The sequence below is a fragment of the Haliotis rubra genome, unplaced genomic scaffold, assembly GCF_003918875.1.
Source record: "Haliotis rubra isolate DU_JTF1 unplaced genomic scaffold, ASM391887v1 Scf372, whole genome shotgun sequence".
NCBI classification, from domain to species: Eukaryota; Metazoa; Mollusca; class Gastropoda; order Lepetellida; family Haliotidae; genus Haliotis; species Haliotis rubra.
Genome location: NW_025767049.1, coordinates 877,586 through 897,574, shown reverse-complemented (window position 1 = coordinate 897,574; position 19,989 = coordinate 877,586). Strand labels below are relative to the sequence as shown.

The 19,989-nt window shown below is 39.7% G+C and overlaps 1 protein-coding gene and 1 long non-coding RNA gene across 4 annotated transcripts; one reads left to right on the top strand and one right to left on the bottom strand.

Moving 5' to 3' along the window:
* The first annotated feature begins 4,121 nt into the window (after nucleotides 1-4,121).
* On the top strand, nucleotides 4,122-13,776 carry LOC124285986 (V-type proton ATPase subunit d 1-like). The gene is made up of 8 exons (XM_046722300.1): nucleotides 4,122-4,327; nucleotides 8,276-8,447; nucleotides 8,988-9,166; nucleotides 10,372-10,451; nucleotides 10,692-10,769; nucleotides 11,122-11,298; nucleotides 11,481-11,558; nucleotides 11,741-13,776. Exons 1-8 carry the CDS (start codon nucleotides 4,204-4,206, stop codon nucleotides 11,900-11,902), a joined length of 1,050 nt encoding a protein of 349 aa, XP_046578256.1. The 5' UTR covers nucleotides 4,122-4,203; the 3' UTR covers nucleotides 11,903-13,776.
* A 2,736-nt stretch (nucleotides 13,777-16,512) lies between these two features.
* LOC124285987 lies at nucleotides 16,513-18,203 on the bottom strand. Of its 3 annotated transcripts, none has more exons than XR_006900925.1 (4): nucleotides 18,129-18,203; nucleotides 17,807-17,875; nucleotides 17,589-17,752; nucleotides 16,513-17,538 (listed from the first exon to the last, which is right to left on the bottom strand). It is a non-coding gene; the product is annotated as an uncharacterized LOC124285987 (long non-coding RNA). The 3 variants fall into 3 exon arrangements; XR_006900924.1 differs by having other exon boundaries at nucleotides 17,589-17,702; XR_006900923.1 differs by lacking the exon at nucleotides 17,589-17,752 and having other exon boundaries at nucleotides 16,513-17,541; nucleotides 18,129-18,201.
* Between the last annotated feature and the right edge of the window lie 1,786 nt (nucleotides 18,204-19,989).

The following is a 19,989-nucleotide window of genomic DNA, read 5'->3' as shown; positions in this document are numbered from 1 at the left end:
TGGCGGAAGGGGAAAGTTGTTAGTAGGGCTTTGAGATATGACAAGGTTTGAGAGTCTTTGAGTTGTTGGGGCAGATTATGCCACTGAGTAGCTGCGGCATATGCAAATGATCTTTGGCCATAGCTGCCAGTTATTGTATTGGGGACAACAGGCAGAGACTTGGTCTGGATATTTGAGAGTTCGAGCAGGCTGAGTCTGAAGAAGGCTGCGGAGCTGATCCGGAGATACATTGGAAGGCGAGGGACTGGAGCTTGAACTTGATACGGAGGTGAACTGGAAGCCAATGAATATATTTGAGTACTGGAGTGATGTGTGCCTGTCTGGGAGCTAGAGATGAAATTCGTGCAGCTGTGTTTTGAACATGCTGAAGTCTGTTGTTCAGAGATTTGGGAGCATTAATCAAGAGGCTGTCACAGTAATCAAGACGTGACTAGACGAGAGAGATAATGAGGGTTATAGTTGCACTGGTTGAAAGGAGTTTTCTGTGCAGTCGTGTGCAGTTGAGCCTTTTATTCCAGAAACCATTGCAACTTTCAAACGTCCTTCACAAACCCCGAGAGTTATTCCCCTTTTTCGACGGCATGGTCACCTTGCATACCGCTAAAGAAAATGGAGTGATCTCCCTTAGATCAATGTTTAACTGAACCTATTTTGTACCTTATTACCATATTTCACATTTCTGACACAGTTGATGTTCCTTAGGATGAAAAACCAAGTTCAGGAGACATTGCTGACATGGGCCACCATAGTCAGTTGGGAGTCAAATGTGTCTCCAATGTTCCTGGCTGAGCTGGCAAGAGGAATCGGTGTTGTTCCAACTGTAATGTAAGCAGTGTTTTTGTGTTTGACTCACAGGTCCGGTTAGGAGTGCCTCAGTTTTCTCATTGTTGAGCTTCAGTATTTGCGGTCATCCAGTGTTAGCACTGGGGCGGTGGGGTAGCCTAGTGATTAAAGCGTTCGCTCGTCACGCTGAAGACCCGGGTTCGATTCCCCACATGGGTACAATGTGTGAAGCCCATTTCTGGTGTCCCCGGCCGTGATATTGCTGGAATAAGATAAGATAAGACTTTATTATCCACGTAGGAAATTTGGTTTACATTCATACGAACTCTGGAGCATTTAACAATGCTAAAAGCAGCGTAAACCACTCACTACTCACTGAGTAGCACTGACTGATCTGAGTGAGAGCCGCTGATGCTGAGGAAAGACCCGGTCTGAAGAAGTTAATGATCTGGGAATCGTCAGAATGGAAGTGCTTCGGAAGATCATAGTTTCCAATGATTTCGCCCAATTGTCGAATGTAGAGGGTAAATTACACCGGTCCGAGCACTGAACCTTGTGCAACACCACATCTAAACTCAAGCGCCGATGAAGATACCCCCTTCAGATGAATCGATTGATGCCTGTTGTCGAGATATGATTTGAACCAGGCAAATACAGTTCCTTCGATACCGATCTAAACTTTAAGACGGGATAGGAGACTACTGTGGTCGATGGCGCCGGTCTGAAAATAATCGAGTCTGGGCCAGGCAATCATGTGTTACATCAGTGTTCAAAGTGCAACAAGAAAAAAACGTTCCACGCTAAGATTTCTCAGTTAATAAAGTTAGCGAAGCGGCAGTTAAATCTATAGTTATTAACCTTGAACACACATAACTGGCAGGTTAAGGAGGTTCATTTAACATATGATGAATTCCTACATCTGGTGTAAAATGAATTTGATTAACGTAAACCATGGGAATCGAGAGTAAAGCTTAAAGCAAAACGACATATATGTCACACCACGCCATCGGCAAGGATAATGGTTGAAGGTATGCTCTTAATAAAAACTTTCTTAAGTGTTGACTAAGACAAGAATTCCAGAGTGTGCAAAAATCGTGCAACAGATTGCAGTAAAGAAGAAATGCTTACTTCACTTATATCAACAGTTAATCTGACAACCTGTTAGTACTGAATGATCCTGACCCATTTTCTCAAGTGAAGTTTGCTGTCACCAGCACACACAAAAATATAGTGTAAACAGTAAAGACGTGTGCGTAAGGTGATATCTGCATACATAAATACATATACACGCAAATATGATTTACCTGTGTGTGTACATACATACGTACGTTGGTACGTACGCCCGTCCGTGCGTGCGTGCGTGCGTGCGTGAGTGCGTGTCCGACTTCAAAACGTTTGCAAATGTGGATGTACATGTGTGTGGGTAACTCTGTGTTTCTGTTTGCGTGATGTTACTCTACATAACCTCGCGGTATCATTCATTATAAATTTTAGTCGGTTACAGTAAACTTAAGGGGTTTTATCAGTTCGTATTGTCTTTAATTACCACTTTATGTGAAGAAAATATATCCCTTAGTATTATCGAATGTTAATCCATTGTTTCGCGTCGATTCCCAAGCCGAAACTCTACACTAAACGGAAATCATGCTACTAAAATGTGCGATATAATTAACAGTTAAACTAAAATTAACTAAGTTTAAACTACAAGGGAATTACAACGGCAGTGGCAAAATAGGGTGGTGGTAGAAATGTTACAGGCAGTATAATATAAAAGCAGTGATTGTAGAAAAGAGACAGTGTTGATAATATTTACCTTGCTGCAAATGTGGTCAAGATTCCCAAACAGGCATATGCTTTGTATCCAAAATGAAACGTGATCACCACACAACTGCTGGTAATGTGAGATGCAATGTAAGATAACAAAAGCCCCTTATATAAAACGAAAAAAACTACCAGAACTTTCCCTCGGTCTGGGTAAGACCATACTAGAAAGGTATGCACAAGTCTTTAAGGTAATAATTAATAGTTTAAATGATAATAATCAATAGTTTAAACGATATTTTCTAAAAGATCCGTGAAGATCCGGGTTAGAATTGATCTTCAAGTAACACATGCTTGTCGTAAGATGGGACTAACGGGATCGGGTGGTCAGGCTCGCTGACTTGGTTGACACATGTCATGGGTTCCCAGCTGCGCAGGTCGATGCTCATGCTGTTGGTCACTGGATTGTCTGGACCAGACTTGATTATTTACAGACGGCTGCCATATAGCTGGAATATTGCTCAGTGTGGTGTAAAACTAAACTCACTCACTCTAAAAAATTTTATCTTAGTATATTTGTAAACATTATTGTCCAAACAGTGATTCGAACCCCTGTACCATAGAGTGCCATTGATTAGTATGTGGTTGTTGTTTAACGCCGCACTCAGCAATATTCCAGCTATATAGCGGTCATTGATTAGGAAGTGACACGCCATGACGGTGTAACAGTTTTTGGAATACAACATCTATCCTTACATACTGATTAAGGTCCGGTAGTTCTTACTTTAATTGCTATGAAACATATTTTTACGTATTGTTAAATTCTATTTCAGGAAATGCCACACATCTTGGATCCATTGCAGCTGCTTCATATGTTAGAATAGATTTTGTGCATTTAGCCGTTAATGCCGAAATCCATGAATCTGGGGGTCATTTCAAATACAGACTAACATTACAGACATTTTAATAATTGATCACTAATTAATCAGCTCTCAAATAATTTGTAAACCGGAATCGAATTCTCTGAATTGTTATACCACGCTGTGATAGAACCTGTAAACTCTGTCAATCTGTATCTATTGCTGATGAATTTCACTATATTTTTTAATGTCAAAATATTTGTATCAAAAGTATCAGCCCTTATAAGAAACATAAACTGAGACTAGATACAGCCATCTTGCATTATATTTTTGTATTTATATATACTATATATTATTATTTATCTTTACGTTTGCTTTTGTATATAAAATATTTGTTTTCGCTCTTGTACCACCAACCGTGGTTATTTGAGAATAAATGATTGATTGATTGATTAAACTCGTTGCTTATATGGCAAGAAACATTAACTTCCGAACAAGAAAGTCTCTGTGGGTATTTTTTTTTACTCTCTTTCTTGTGATTGTCGGATACAGTGTATTTTACCATATACGACACTTTTTTATTTGTAAATATTTCCGTGGCTCGAAATATGTAGAAGTGTCGAATGAGATTTTCTATGCTTAGCTAGTGGTAGGCAACTTACGTAAGAAAGCATAGAGTTATCTCTCCTTAGTTATGTTTATGACCGGAAGATGTCAGCATCAGATCATGTGATCCATTCTGTCAAAGTAGATAGGTGCTTGTGAAGGTGACACACAGTTTTCCACAAAATTTCACAAAATGATGCCCGAACTGACTTTCAATATTGACCACGGCTATGTGGAAGGTCTTGTCCGTGGCTTCAAAGCAGGAATATTACGCCAGGCTGATTATTTGAACCTCGTGCAGTGTGAAACGCTTGAAGGTAATTTTGCGTTGATTCAGAATAATACTTGCGTTCTAAATCCTGTGAATGTGAACATACTGCTACCCGTTTGTCGGCGTGGATCCGGTATGTGACGTTTATGTCCTGTTGATTGTGTAGATTGTAAAGTTCCCGTTATTTTTATCGTTTACACGTATTGATTCGATTTTGTGTTGTCAAAGTGTGAGTGATTCGTTTGTTGTTATTCATCATGTGACATGTACATCATCATGATAATTTACAGGATTTACAGTCAGAAAACCAACCTTAATTTCGGTCACTGTCTCCATGCGATTGTGAAAAAAGCTATGGGGCCAAAGACATAAACCACTATTTATATTAAACTCTATTCCCTGATTTCAAATGATAATCAATGTTATGAGTATTGGCCCATCTGCATCCACCTGTGCATTTAGCATATATCACGTGTGTATGGATCAGTGTTTGTATGAAGACATATTTCTTCAATGTTTGACAAATGTCTAAACTCATAAACCACATTTTCATGCTCATCAGCAGACAATTAATTCGGTACCCAGTAAATGAACTTCATCAACATAAGTAGGACTCCCCAACCAGAGCTTACAATTCAAGGCTTGGTCTTGGTCTATCTGTTGTAGTTTAGTATTATTATTGTTTGTTGTTTTGGTGAAACATACATGATCCTATGATTAGTCTTGCCTGTTTAAAGAGGGCGTGATAGACAAGGAAGTAGGTCCCACTAAAACATGATTAATTTTCTTATATGAGCCCCCAGGGCATTATTCAGTGTTATGACCCTGGGATGTTACGAATAATCTGTTTACTTCATCCTGTCACTGTATCCCTGTCTCTCCAACCATGTTTATTACAATTACATTGCAAAGTGATAATGAAACTATCCATTTTGTTTAAAAGAACTTAGGGAAATTTGGTGTGCTGTTTTCTATCAGGTTCTAAGGTGATCATGTTAATCTGTGAATCAGATTCATAAGGTTTAACATCAGAGTGAAGATTCTGTTGAACTTATATTAATATGCATAGGGATGTTTAGTATGTTTACGTTCAATTGTTACTGTTATCAACATGATTAATAACTATGGCTATTGCTGAAGAGCTTTATGCCATTTCCTTCATAGAAAGATAATAACTGTCAGAAAATAGACTATAGTCTCAATAGGGTAATATGTTCTTGATTGTTTGGCTCTTAATCCTTAAACCTATCATGAATGTTCAGTGAAATTTGTACATGTTGTTTATCGTGTTTTTTTGTGCTGTAGTTATACAATTAATTTGTGTATCACATACATAGAAATTATGCAAAATTGTGTGGTTTACTCCTCAGAGCAATGTGTAAGGACATTTTAATTTGATTAATGTACGAATATAATTATGATAAGAGAGTAAGTGTATGTGTATATAATGATGATAACATTTAATATGAGTTATTGAAACTTGATGGTCATCTACCATGACTACTCTAGATGAGCAAAGCAAGAAAGTATATATATATTTCATGTACAAGTCAGGAGAATCGAGAATAACCTTGATCACAAGTGATGAAAACCATGTGAACCTATTGAGTAAACAGACATGATAAAGCTTGAGTCTGACAAGAAGGGACGCATTAGTGTACATTGACTTCACTGAGTTTATCACACCATGCTGACTGTAACGAAATCAATGCTAAAGATCATTTTTGTCAGAGCTGTCAATATGATGGACTGTATGTCCATATGTCCTTACTTGTGAATATTTTCTTTATTTAGTTGAATATTTATCCTTCCTTTGGCCCCCCCACCCCTGTAGAGCCCCAGTGTTGTCAGTGCAATGTTGAAGGTATGGCCTCATATCTGTGTATCCTGGTGAACCACTGGGTCGTCTGTGCTGCAATGCAGCTTGGAATTTTTATGGGGTGGTTTTCTTATTGAGCTTGTGTTAAAATATGTTTCCACATCAGATGAAAAGTCAGATTATTAAACATTGTTAAACAGTGGTACTGCTGACATATTGAAAATATGTTTTAAGATGGAAATACACCTGAGATATTGACTTTTGTCGCCTATTTTTGGCTTAAATTTGTATTTTGTATTAGATACCATAGAAACAAATCAAACAGGCATTTATGTTATATGTTTAGACACTTCATGACAGTTGATGTTGTTCGACAGGAAAACAGTATGTTATTATCAAAATATCTTGTTTTCTTATGAATGTTATATATACATGTTAAGCAGTGTTTTTGAAATCTTGCTGCCACAGGGTGTTTCATCAGATTATTCTCTTCGATGTAGATTGATGTCTCCCAAAACATTTTGAAGGTTTTATTCTAAGTTATTAATGTAGCAGAAGAATGTCCTGACAAAAGTAAATACAAAGTAATGCAAAATCACTGTCAGTTAGTTGTATTGTAGCTGTGGTAAACAGAGAGTAGGTTTCTATATTTGGCAGTGTGTTGTATGTTCATCACATTTTATAAAAAACATGGGCATTGGACCAACACTGTTTGTTTACATTAGCCGTCATTATCAAATTCTGTCAAACACGACAGTGATCTTATTGCATCATGTCTTTCTGTATTAGTGGAATTGTACAAATAAGCCCTGTTATTGAATTTTGTCTCTTCCCAAAGTTTGATGATGAATAGAAATGCTCAATGAAATGATGCTACTAGTTTTCCATTTGCTCAGCTTATTCATTTCTTGATGCATTATGTATCAACAAAACTATGCAAAACCTGTTATCCCATTTTATCACAAAATTGATATCACTGTTTAGACAAGTGAAGGGAGACAAACCAGTGAACTTGACCCACAAACTCTTACTAGTCTTGGCACCACTGGTGGTGTGGACTGTTACAATTCCTGTGACTAGGACAAAAACATACGGTGACAGGTCACTCGAGACGACTGGCCCTCATCTCTGGAAAATCTTACATCTCACCTCAGAACACAACCAGATTTAGCTGTTTTAAATCAAATCTAAAGACTTGTCTCTTTGCTGAAGCAATTGAACTCTATGTGATATCAACACCATCTTAGAGCCAAAGCGCGCCTTTGAGCGGTTTACTGATATTGGCGCTATACAAGTATTTGTATGTATGTATGTATGTATGTATGTATGTTGTATGTATGTATGTATGTATGTTACACAGTAGGATTTGTCAGGGATGTGCGGTATGGAATTATGTGTCTTCACAGGCATTCAGAAGTCACCATGTCATTCCACAGATGAAGGGTCCAGAAGTAGCCATGATCAGTTTTATTCATTGTCAACTTGTCATTCAATCTGTGATATGACCTCACTACAGTGATGCTTGTCATATCTTTGTGTGTCACTGTATCATCGTAATAGTACTATTCCGGGCCCTGTTATTAAAGCTTCATGAATATTTAATAGAGCTGTAGTGATGCATCAAACTATCGATGGATTGCAATTGATGAGTGTTCGATAGTAATTAATCAGTGTTAGAAATGAAAAGCTATTGATGCATCGATAGTATGTGTGACTATCGATAGTTTAGTAATTGACTTCCGTTGATAAATATGCAGCGCAAAATACAGGATGTTTGGGTGCAGACTTGCAGCTTCATTGAGTTTGTTTTATCTGTTTACTTCATTTAGGTTTCAAGTTTCTTGTCAGTTATGAAAAGAGACTGAAACTACTTCAGCTTGTTTTTATTTCATATAAACTATACATTCATTTGGTAAATTACTTCAAATGAGACAATTCAAGGAGAGAAAAACTATTGCAATAGTATTTCAATAGTTGGTCGCAATAGACTATTGCCATTGCAATAATATGTTGCAATAGACTTTTGCTAGCGCAATAGTTGTTTCCCCCCCAATAGTCACCCCTAATATTTAATGTATATCATCTACTGTATTGTATGATAAAGTTCGTCCCATTGTGTCCTGTTGTCATGTAAGCCCCGCCCAGCTCTCCTGATGTGTCTGAATGCTGTTTCAGATCTCAAGCTTCACCTTCAAAGCACAGATTATGGCAACTTCCTAGCCAACGAGCCCAGCCCCCTCACAGTCTCTGTCATTGATGACAGACTCCGAGAGAAACTTGTCATCGAGTTCCAGCATCTGAGGAACCACTGTCTGGAGCCACTGGCCACCTTCCTCGACTACATCACGTGAGTCATATGGCATGGCTTCTCTGTGATCAGCCTTGGGTCACAATGAAAGTAAAAGGGTCCTGGATTACTCCCTGTGTTACAAGTTACACCGTTATCATGAATCATGCAGATAAGAATACACTAGCAAACTTCAAGTACCCCTGAGCAGTGTACCACTTGTCCGTTTGTCCAACGCTTGAGTCTAGTAAATTTTATTGGGTTTTCAATCATGTGTTTATTGAGCATGTTATTATGTCCTTGGTACATATGTCATATTTTTAATACAGGATGGTTAGGACTTAACTTAATTGTATACAAGCCAGTAATGTTGCTGCAATACTGATGATTACAAGTTATTGTTGTGCTCTTAACAGTTGAATAGTTTTTAACCCCCTTTGCAGGCTGCCATGTTACAGCAACAGCATAAAATGATTATCTAACATGCCATGATGAACTGGATATGCATTTTAAAAATTGTTACTAAGTAAAGCTAAATCTTACCAATTCTTCATACACATTAGAACATTTTCACAATATTGATTTCCCCACTGTCTACAGGTACAGCTACATGATCGACAACATCATCCTTCTCATCACTGGCACACTTCATCAACGACCAATCAACGAGCTCATTCCCAAGTGTCATCCCTTGGGAAGCTTTGAGCAGATGGAGGCAATCCACATCGCTTCCACCCCTGCAGAACTGTACAATGCTGTACTAGTTGACACTCCTCTAGGTACGTAGTCTCTAGCTGGACACCCATCTAGGTATTTGGTTTCTAGTGGACACCCCACTAGTGGACACTCTCTAGTTCATTATGTCTAATGGACACCCTCAAGGCATTTAGTGTCTGGTGGATACCTCTCTATGCACATAGTGTCAAGTGGATCCCCCTGTAGGTATGTCATCTCTAGTGGACACCCCACTAGTGGACACTCTCTAGTTCATTATGTCTAATGGACACCCTCAAGGCATTTAGTGTCTGGTGGATACCTCTCTATGCACATAGTGTCAAGTGGATCCCCCTGTAGGTATGTCATCTCTCTAGTGGACACTCTCTAGTTCATTATGTCTAATGGACACCCTCAAGGCATTTAGTGTCTGGTGGATACCTCTCTATGCACATAGTGTCAAGTGGATCCCCCTGTAGGTATGTCATCTCTAGTGGACACCCCACTAGTGGACACTCTCTAGTTCATTATGTCTAATGGACACCCTCAAGGCATTTAGTGTCTGATGGATGCCTCTCCATGCACATAGTGTCAAGTGGATACCCCTGTAGGTATGTCATCCCTCTAGTGGACACCCCACTAGTGGACACTCTCTAGTTCATTATGTCTAATGGACACCCTCAAGGCATTTAGTGTCTGGTGGATACCTCTCTATGCACATAGTGTCAAGTGGATACCCCTGTAGGTATGTCATCTCTAGTGTACACCTTGGGATATGGAATCCATTGTAGTCACCCCTGAGGTATTTACTCTCTAGCGAACACCTCACTGGGTATGTAGGTGTGCAGTCAAGAGAACTGTACAATGTGGTTCCAGTGAACACCCTTAACGAATTTAGTCTCTAATGGACACCCCTCCTGTGTATTTAGTTACTAGTGGACACCTTGGTTAAGTCTCTCAGTGATTCATGCATGTAGAAGATCTGATCATCAATGCAGACCTTTGTGGTAGTTATTCTCATGAGAATAGGTGAACATATTTGAGGTAAAGAATGATCATTTTTCGAAAAAAGTTAACAAATTTTACCAATTCAGTCCAAGTTGTCACATCTTTCAGACTGCTTGTGACCAGTGACTTGTGATGGGTCTTGGTCAGTGATGCACCTGTGTAGCTGTAAGGTCCTGCTGTGTCACCACAGTAGATACTTGCTACGATCATGTTTGTGATTATACAGCCGCTCTTTACCAGAATGTAATGTTGATGATTTCAGCACCATACTTCATGGATTGTATATCAGAGCAGGATCTGGATGAGATGAACATTGAGATCATCAGGAACACACTGTACAAGGTAAGGGATAGGCATTCTTGCAATGACAGCAGGACTGTCACTTGTAATGACACAGCAGGGGTGCTATATGGAGTCGTTTACAACAGGACCACAATTAATTTCAGTAAGACCACAATGTACACTCTGAATGTTACAACAGTACCACAATATCTGCACTAAATGTTAAGCAAAACCTGTATGTATAATATTGTGATTTTCTAGCAGGATCTCTGTGTATAATATGACTAATTGTCGTTACAGGCATACCTGGAAGACTTCTATGGGTTCTGCAAGCAGATGGGAGGTGCCACATCAGAGGTCATGTGTGAAGCACTTGCTGTGAGTTACACTTACAGGATTATTCTAGAGATTTCTGTGCTATGCATGACAGTTATTCATCGTTATATTCAGTTACAATGAAATCTGGTCATAAAGAAGATTATCTTTAAGAAAAAGGGTGACGAATGACAAATCTGCTGGAGACATGTCAACCATGTTTCAGCATCTGTGGTGATATGTAGGAATGTATAATCGTACTGCATGTACTTTTGCACATGTCTGTCTTTTCCACGCTGGAATACTTCTAGTCATTGATGGTTTAGATATCATCTTGTGAACTACTATACCATTCAATTACTTTCCAAATTGTCTTCTTGGTGTCCATCTGACTAAGCCATATCTGTTTCTTCAGTTTGAGGCAGATCGTCGAGCCTTTATCATCACCATCAACTCATTCGGCACAGAGTTGAGTAAGGAGGATCGGTTCAAGCTGTACCCCCGTTGTGGACACCTGTACCCTGACGGCCTCGCTATGCTTGGGGAGTGCGAGGACTACGATCAAGTGCGGCAGGTCGCAGACTTCTATGCTGTGAGTTGATCTGTCTTCTGTCTACACCTGTCAAGGTGTCATTTGATTTTAAATGATTGATATGGAGCGACCTTATAATTTGCCAACCCAAAACCATGAAAATGTATGTTTTAGTTTAGTGAATGCGTTATTTAAGTTGTAAACTGTCTACAAGCCACTGATATGTCTGTTTATGCTTATAGAATTACAAGGAGCTGTTCGATGGAGCCGGCACCAACCCTGGTGACAAGACACTGGAAGACAAGTTCTTTGAGCATGAGGTGAGAGCTGCATTGAAGAAACTATTTATGGTATTGCTGTGAGTGTGTGTTGTGTGTGAATTACCAAGACTTTCTGTTTGGGTGAATTATTCTGTTCTGTTTGTCGAATTATTGTTAGTATATTTGGGTGAATTAGTGAGATCACATGTTAAGGCGATTGACCGACACTCTGTTTGTTTCAGGTGAAGCTGATGACCCAGTCATTTATGCACCAGTTCCAATTCGGTGTCTTCTACTCCTACGTCAAGCTGAAGGAACAGGAATGTCGCAACATCATCTGGATCGCAGAGTGTGTTGCCCAACGCCACCGAGCCAAGATAGACTCCTACATCCCCATATTCTAGTGCTACTGATAGAGCCCAACAAAGATATTGACCGTACCAAACTGCTCCCCATTATATTTGTGATAGGGAATTCTAGAATCTTTTTAAGATTCCAAGCATCATAATATGCTTGTAATATATCACAAAAAATATTTGAGCCTTGATTGTTTAAATTCTTTTTAGCTCAGATATGACATATTCTTTTCATAATCATCAACATTCCAAAAAAACAAAATGAACAAAACCTAATTTAGGGACATGATAAAAGTAGAAATACTACCCCTATCTTGGTGACAGTAGATTCAATTGTTACCTTGAAGTTGTCAGTTGGGTTGATGGTAAATGTGAAACACTCTCTGTGCATAATGTAGAGGAGACAGGTGCCCTTCTAGGTGTACCAGGAATCCTATTCACTGTGTTTCAAGACTCGTGGTTCACCGGAAACCTGCATGTGATATTTGTGATGTGTAGCGGGTGTTAGTGTTGCCACATCAGGATCTGTACCCGCCCTGGTGTGAAAGTGGTACAAGCTATTATAGAATGTTGACAGATAGTTGAGGGATTATTGTTAAAGGGTATCAGTCGTTGCAAGAATCTGTAGTGTACATACATGTGTTATTCCCATAAGCTTTGTAACTGTATTCAGCTGCAGCAGTCAGCTCTTTGCATGTCATTCACTGATGACTGTATGCTCTTCATGTTCTCCTTGTAATGTATTCATCAGCCAATGTCTGAGACATTGTAGGTTTTAACGTGAAACATTGTGGCACACAATACGTGGTCAAATACTGTTTACCAGTATGATGATCCACTTTGCCAACCAAACATTGAAAGATACGGTGAAAGCACCAGTTTTGTAAAGGACAAATCATTAAACTCTCAAGAAGTAACATCAGTAAGGCAAAAAAGGGGCATGTTGATTCTACTCTTGAAATAAACATGTTTAACTTTAAGTAATTTGTCTGACTTGCATCATTTAGTGGTTGAGGTATGATTTCTGTAAAATGTTGCATAAAGACCTGCCAGTTTTGTTTAAACTTTGATGAGAACAAGTAAATTCCTGGTTTAGATTCAACTGCATTAACAATAAACAAAAGTGTGACAAAATTGTAATGGATTAATTACAGTTAGAAGTCTGGATCTGTTTCTCTGGTCTTATGTGTCCTATTGGTCTTTATGGGATGTATAAGTCTTGATTTGATTATCAGGGCCAGATGTATTTGAATTCCTTGTTAAAATTCTAGTCACTGTCCATGACAAGTGGTGTCCATGCTTGGAGTCAGTCTCTGAGCTTTCTTTAGATTATAGCCAGGAATGATCAAACCATCCCACCAGTATATCAGACGTAGGACATGTTTTCTGCATCATTAATCACTTTGAAGGCTGTGAACTCGTGCATCTTGTGACATTAATGTTCATCTGATGTAGATCATACATTATGGGACTTGTACATTTGATTACACGTCAGCTGTTTCTGTATATATTGTGCTTGTTGTCGCGTACAGTGATTTAGTAGATGATTATGAAATGTTAATGATTTATGCCATTTGTAGACATGGTAGAGTCCAAAACAAGAGATTCTTCCTTTTGATGCCATTTCTCTAACCTAGCTGGGAAACAAGGGAGTGCGGTGGGTGATTCCCCTCAGACTTCTTCATCTTTGCATATCGGTAATTGTGTTTCTCCTTGTCAATAGCATGATTAGTCAATATGGGAAAGGAACCGAGATAAAACTGAAATGTCAACGCAATCCTCTTATTTAATCCTTTTAATGCACCAGGTGTATGTAGTACACTTGGTGTACAGTTGTACTGGTGATGTCAGTGTATACAAGATCTGTTTTAGCTAATATCTGTAACCAGGAAACACATGCAATAAACACTCCACACTGGGAACATCGAGTTGTTGTTGTTGAGACAGAAGCCGTAACAACCTGATCCACATGGAGATCCTCATTTGCTTAACTGAAAGAACTACCATGCACAAGCAGCATGGGGATTCTTTACAATAATCCTAAAATCAGACCATTTACTGACGCATGATGCCACTATAAACGTGTGATCAGACATCTCCAAAGAAGCTTGTGTCAGGTGAACCCTGAAAGAAAAGGACCCAGTCTAATGAAGGATGCTTAGGTTCTTGACACAATTATTAGCTTTCCTTTAACAAACAATATGAAGATTAATGTCTTTACCACCTCAATATGTAAATATGCAGGGCTCGATTTAAAAGATGTTACCTTCTTGCACCAGGTGCAACCGAAGATAAAAACCTAGTTGCACCAGCCAAATTCCATTTGCTCTGCTTTTATTATCCTCCGCCACGCGTTTAGCGCGAAGCGCGGGATATTGTATTAGGCTCTGTCCGTCCGTGACGTGTTTACAAATTAGAATGCTATCGATTCTGGTACTAGGATTCGGTTTCAAGTTCTCGTGACATACCTTGGTACCTTTAGGTTCATATTCAACAGCTTTATCTAAGAAGTCGATTATGGTGACCTTTACTCAGGTCATGTGACACTTTGAAGATTTCAGTATGTTAACCTGCATGTTACCTTGACCTTCACTTTCAAGGTCACCAAGGGGAAGGCGCAGGGCCCAGTCTACTTTAGGTCACACGATTTCTCAAGAACCTGCATGTTAACTAGATTTTTTTCTTCATATTCAACACCAAACTTTATCTAGGGAAGGCGCAGGGCCCAGTCTATTTTAGTGATCTTCACTTAATTTTCTAGGTCAAGTAACAAAGCACTAAATCGAGCCCCAATAGTATTACCCGGTACCATCAACCAGATGAGCATCTCTCCATGCTGTCCAGGTACGGTGACCTGCTATCAACTAAGTAACCAAGTCTCTGTTCTTGTAAATTCCAAAACAAAATTAAAGGTGTTATCAGTGTATTTCTTTATTTATCAATGTATTTAAACATATCAAAAGTGGTACAAAGAACATGAAGAAACAGGTCATCACACTGGCACTGGCTTCCAACATCAATGATCTATTACTCCACTTTGCTACCACAGCTTTGCTTGGGAAGTGACTATCATCTCTCCCATTCATGAATTCAAAGAGAATTCTTCTCACAACTGTAATTTGATGAAGGACATTTTTGTTGCTTTGTCGCATAAACAAGACTAACAATGAAGCTGTGGTAGTGACGTGGCCCAGGGTACTTAATTTATTCTCTCCCCCAAAAATGTAGGGGAACCGGAATTTTCAATTTGGATAGGGAGTAAGAAACGTTAACAAACCTTTAAAGGATTGACATCTTATGAACGCAACACCAATTCTCTTTATCATCACACCTAAACACAATGCATGGGATGCATGGGCATGACGCAGTAGCCCCATACACGTGGATAGGTTGTCATTCTTTATTTTGACAGTTTTCAAGGTCGATAAATCACTGTAAACCATTAATTTTGACAATCCTCATGCATCACACAGTTGTTAGTGTTTGTTTCTAGATCTTTTTTAAAAATTGAAAATGAACATTGTACACATGCAAATTTCCAATCATCTCTCAAGAGCAATTACTGAACAAACAACTATGGTCATAAGGAAGTGCAAGTGATGCACTCCCAAAACATTCATTATTATCATATCAACATTGATTGACTCGGATATATGTCCCAATTTTTTCAATCGTAAAAAAGACATGAAGTTCCCCTACCTTTTTTTAACAGTATAGAAGATGTATCAACTGCATGGTACATGGTTATACTTTGGATTAGAATATATAGATAACTATTCAGAAAAAACATAATTATGCACATACATCCTTTTCATGATTCTTTGTTAGGATGAATAGTCATGGATATGAGAAGGCGTACCATAAATGTGCCAATGTATAGAACTTTGTGTGTAAATGTATCACAGACTATAAAATTGTACATCAATGAAAAAGTCATATACAAAAACACTCATTTTGCATCTGTCGCAGTGAAGTTCAAGGTCTTACAAAAGGTGAAGGTTGGTGGCATACATACATACTTTTGGGATAGGAACAGCACAAATCAAGGACACAATGTGAAGGTCAATTACAAACGAATATGGTTGTATAGGATCTGTAAAGTTCAAGGACTTACAAAAGGTGAAGGTTGGTGGCATACATACATACTTTTGGGATAGGAACAGCACAAATCAAGGACACAATGTGAAGTCATTTACAAACGAATATGGTTCTATAGGATCTGTAAAGTTCAAGGACTTACAAAAGGTGAAGGTCGGTGGCACACATATAAACGTTTGGGATAAAACAGCACAAATCACCATTAAATCTCCCACTTCAGGCAGAACTTATGTATGCCCTTTTGAATAACATATGGTTAAAGGCCTGTCCCAGCATGGGTAACTGGGCAGATAAGGGGAGGTTTAAGCAGAAAGAGGAGCCTAAAATCATAGGCGGTGTCTCAGATGAGGTGCTTATGTACCAATGTCTTTTCTGCATCAAAAGAAAAAGGAAGGTGCCATTGTGTCAGTTTAGTTTTATGCCGCAAATATTCCAGCTTTATGGCAACGGTCTATAAATGATCGAGACTGGACCAGACAATCCAGTGATCAACAGCATGAGCATCGATCTACGCAATTGGGAACCGATAACATGTGTCAACCAAGTCAGCGAGCCTGACCACCAGATCCCGTTAGACGCCTCTAACGACAAGCATGTGTTACTGAAGATGAATATTCTAACCCGGATCTTCACGGGTAAGGTGCCACTGAACTAAAAAATAACAGCATACATAAAATATTAAAAATTCAACAATGTCCACTCACAGCCTACACTATGTACATCTGGGAAAGGTATTCACTTTATGCAATCTCCAATAGAGGTGTCTTCTGGGTAAATGTGTTCATTTTGATTCATTTGTATAGACTTGCAAGCATCAATGGCAACACTGCTCAGAGACTGAGATCATCCTTACTATATATACAATTTTCAACACTCAGTGTAACAACAGGGCTTCACACAATCCAAAGCTCTTATACAAACATACAGTCAACCCCATTATCTTTAAGCTACCAATACTTTGATACCAGTTTCGGTCTTGACCTCAAGAATCTTTGTGTATGCTTATTATCATAGGAGGCATGTTGCTATCAGCTGTTTGGGACGTGACAACTGACTTGGTGTATAAAGAGAGTGGACGGTGTGTTCTGGGTGGATCAACGTTGTGAAACCTGCACAAGTAATAGACTTCCTTCAACATCCTCAACTTGCCAACTATATACAAATGATAAGTATAATCTCTTTAGGTATATAAAATACTGAACAACTTCAATGAGTGATCAAAACATGCACTTTATGCATCCCAACCACCAATATATACTGCCATACGACGGTATAAAATGCCATAACAGTTGTCTTAACAACAGCACAGTACTGGCAAGACTACAACAGCATAATACTGCTCTGTGTACTTGCCAGGCTATACCACCACAATACAGCAGCTGTGTACTAGCCAGGCTATAAAACCACAACACTGCTGTGTACTAGCCAGGCCATAACACCACAACACTGCTGTGTACTAGCCAGGCTATAACACCACAACACTGCTGTGTACTAGCCAGGCTATAACACCACAACACTGCTGTGTACTAGCCAGGCTATAACACCACAACACTGCTGTGTACTAGCCAGGCTATAACACCACAACACTGCTGTGTACTAGCCAGGCTATAACACCACAACACTGCCACACCACAACTTGCTGCTGTGTACTAGCCAGGCCATAACACCACAACACTGCTGTGTACTAGCCAGGCTATAAAACCACAACAACACTGCTGTGTACTAGCCAGGCTTTAACACCACAACACTGCTGTGTACTAGCCAGGCTATAAAACAGGCTGCTGTAACACCACAATACTGCTGTGTACTAGCCAGGCTATAACACCACAACACCAGGCTATAACACCACAACACCGCTGTGTACTAGCCAGGCTATAACACCACAACACTGCTGTGTACTAGCCAGGCTATAACACCATAACACTGCCGTGTACTGCCAGGCTATACAACCACAACACATGTGTACTGCAACACCCAGGCTATAACACCACAACACTGCTGTGTACTAACCAGGCTATAACACCACAACACTGCTGTGTACCTCAGCCAGGTTATAACACCACAACACTGCTGTGTGTACCAGCCAGGCTATAACACCATAATACTGCTGTGTACTAGCCGGGTAGCCAGGCTATAACACCACAACAACAAAAATTGCCGCTAGCCAGGCTATAACACCACAATGCTGCTGCTGTGTACTAACCAGGCTATAACACCATAACACTGCTGTGTACCAGCCAGGCTATAACACCACAACACTGCTGTGTACTAACCAGGCTATAACACCACAACACTGCTGCACTGTTGCCACATTGCTGCTAGGCCATAACACCACAATACTGCTGCGCATCAGCCAGGCTATAACACCACACACACTGCTGTGTACTAGCCAGGCTATAACACCACAATACTGCTGTGTACTATCCAGGCTATAACACCATAACACTGCTGTGTACCAGCCAGGCTATAACACCATAACACTGCTGTGTACTAGCCAGGCTATAACAACATAACACTGTTGTGTACTATATAGGCTATAACACCACAATACTGCTGTGTACTAGCCAGGCTATAACACCACAACACTGCTGTGTACTAGCCAGGCTATAACACCACACACACTGCTGTGTACTAGCCAGGCTATAACACCACAACACTGCTGTGTACTAGCCAGGCTATAACATCACAATACTGCTGTGTACTTGCCAGGCTATAACACCACAATAATGCTGTGTACTAGCCAGGCTTTTACACCACAATACTGCTGTGTACTAGCCAGGCTATAACACCACAACACTGCTGTGTACTAGCCAGGCTATAACACCACAACACTGCTATGTACTAGCCAGGCTGTAACACCATAACACTGTTGTGTACTATATAGGCTATAACACCACAATACTGCTGTGTACTAGCCAGGCTATAACACCACAACACTGCTGTGTACTAGCCAGGCTGTAACACCACAACACTGCTATGTACTAGCCAGGCTGTAACACCACAATACTGCTGTGTACCAGCCAGGCTTTAACACCACAACACTGCTGTGTACCAGCCAGGCTATAACAACAGCACAATTTGAAAGTCTCAGCAAAGCCCCTTAACAAAGTGACCATGTGTCTTATGATTCTTTCTTCAAGGGACCTCATCCGTGGTGTAGTGGTTAGAGCGTCCGCCCAGAGAGCGGAAGGTCGCGGGTTCGATGCCCGACTGTGTCATACCAAAAGACGTTAAAATATGGTACTTGTTGGTCCCTGCCTGGCTCTCGGCATTAATGGGTACAACAAGGACTGGTCGGCTCGGAGTCAGTATAATGTGTCTGAGTGGGGTATTCATGCTTCACTGCGGCGTGGTATCTCAGTGGGCTAGCACTCTCAACCAGCTTCAGTCTGGGCTAGTACAAGCAGCCGCACATACACATACACACGCATGCACGTCGTCATATGAGCGAAATATTCTCAAGCACGATGTTAAACCCAATTTTCACCTCACCTCACCTTTCTTCAAGGGAGATAAGCAGGCCAGATGAGTGATGAAGCTGTGACATGTATCATGCTCATTTTTTACACATCATCATAACTTGTGTTATATAGACAATGACTAATGATCAAATTGGTCTGCACATTTAGAACATACAAATTGAGCCTTTAGGAAAACAGGAATATTACATCTAAATACAAAATAGTAAATTTAATATTGTAGGTGAGCTACCAAACACCACTTGGTACAAAGCATCAGAATTCCAATAGCTACAGAGATGGGGAAAAAAAAAAGAAATATATATGTACAATATAAATCTTTAGCACAAATGTGGTTGAGCCAAATAGCAGACCTTAAAGGTGAGCAATAAACACTCAAATGAATACACATATATAGAGACAGACAGACACACACACACAGACACATACATACATTAGGGTTCAAAAGTTTGATGTAGGATCAAATACATATTTCCTGAAGTTTAAAAGCATATGCCTAACCCCTCCTGAGCAAACCATTCTGAAAATGTTCAATTCCTGAGTACATTGGCCTCTTTT

Excerpts from the sequence above, each read along its gene's own strand:
- LOC124285986 (XM_046722300.1), top strand. The coding sequence starts at position 4,204 with ATGATGCCCGAACTGACTTTCAATATTGACCACGGCTATGTGGAAGGT. Across the intron at positions 8,448-8,987 it reads ACCTTCCTCGACTACATCAC|GTACAGCTACATGATCGACA; the intron begins GTGAGTCATATG and ends CACTGTCTACAG. Across the intron at positions 10,770-11,121 it reads TCATGTGTGAAGCACTTGCT|TTTGAGGCAGATCGTCGAGC; the intron begins GTGAGTTACACT and ends CTGTTTCTTCAG.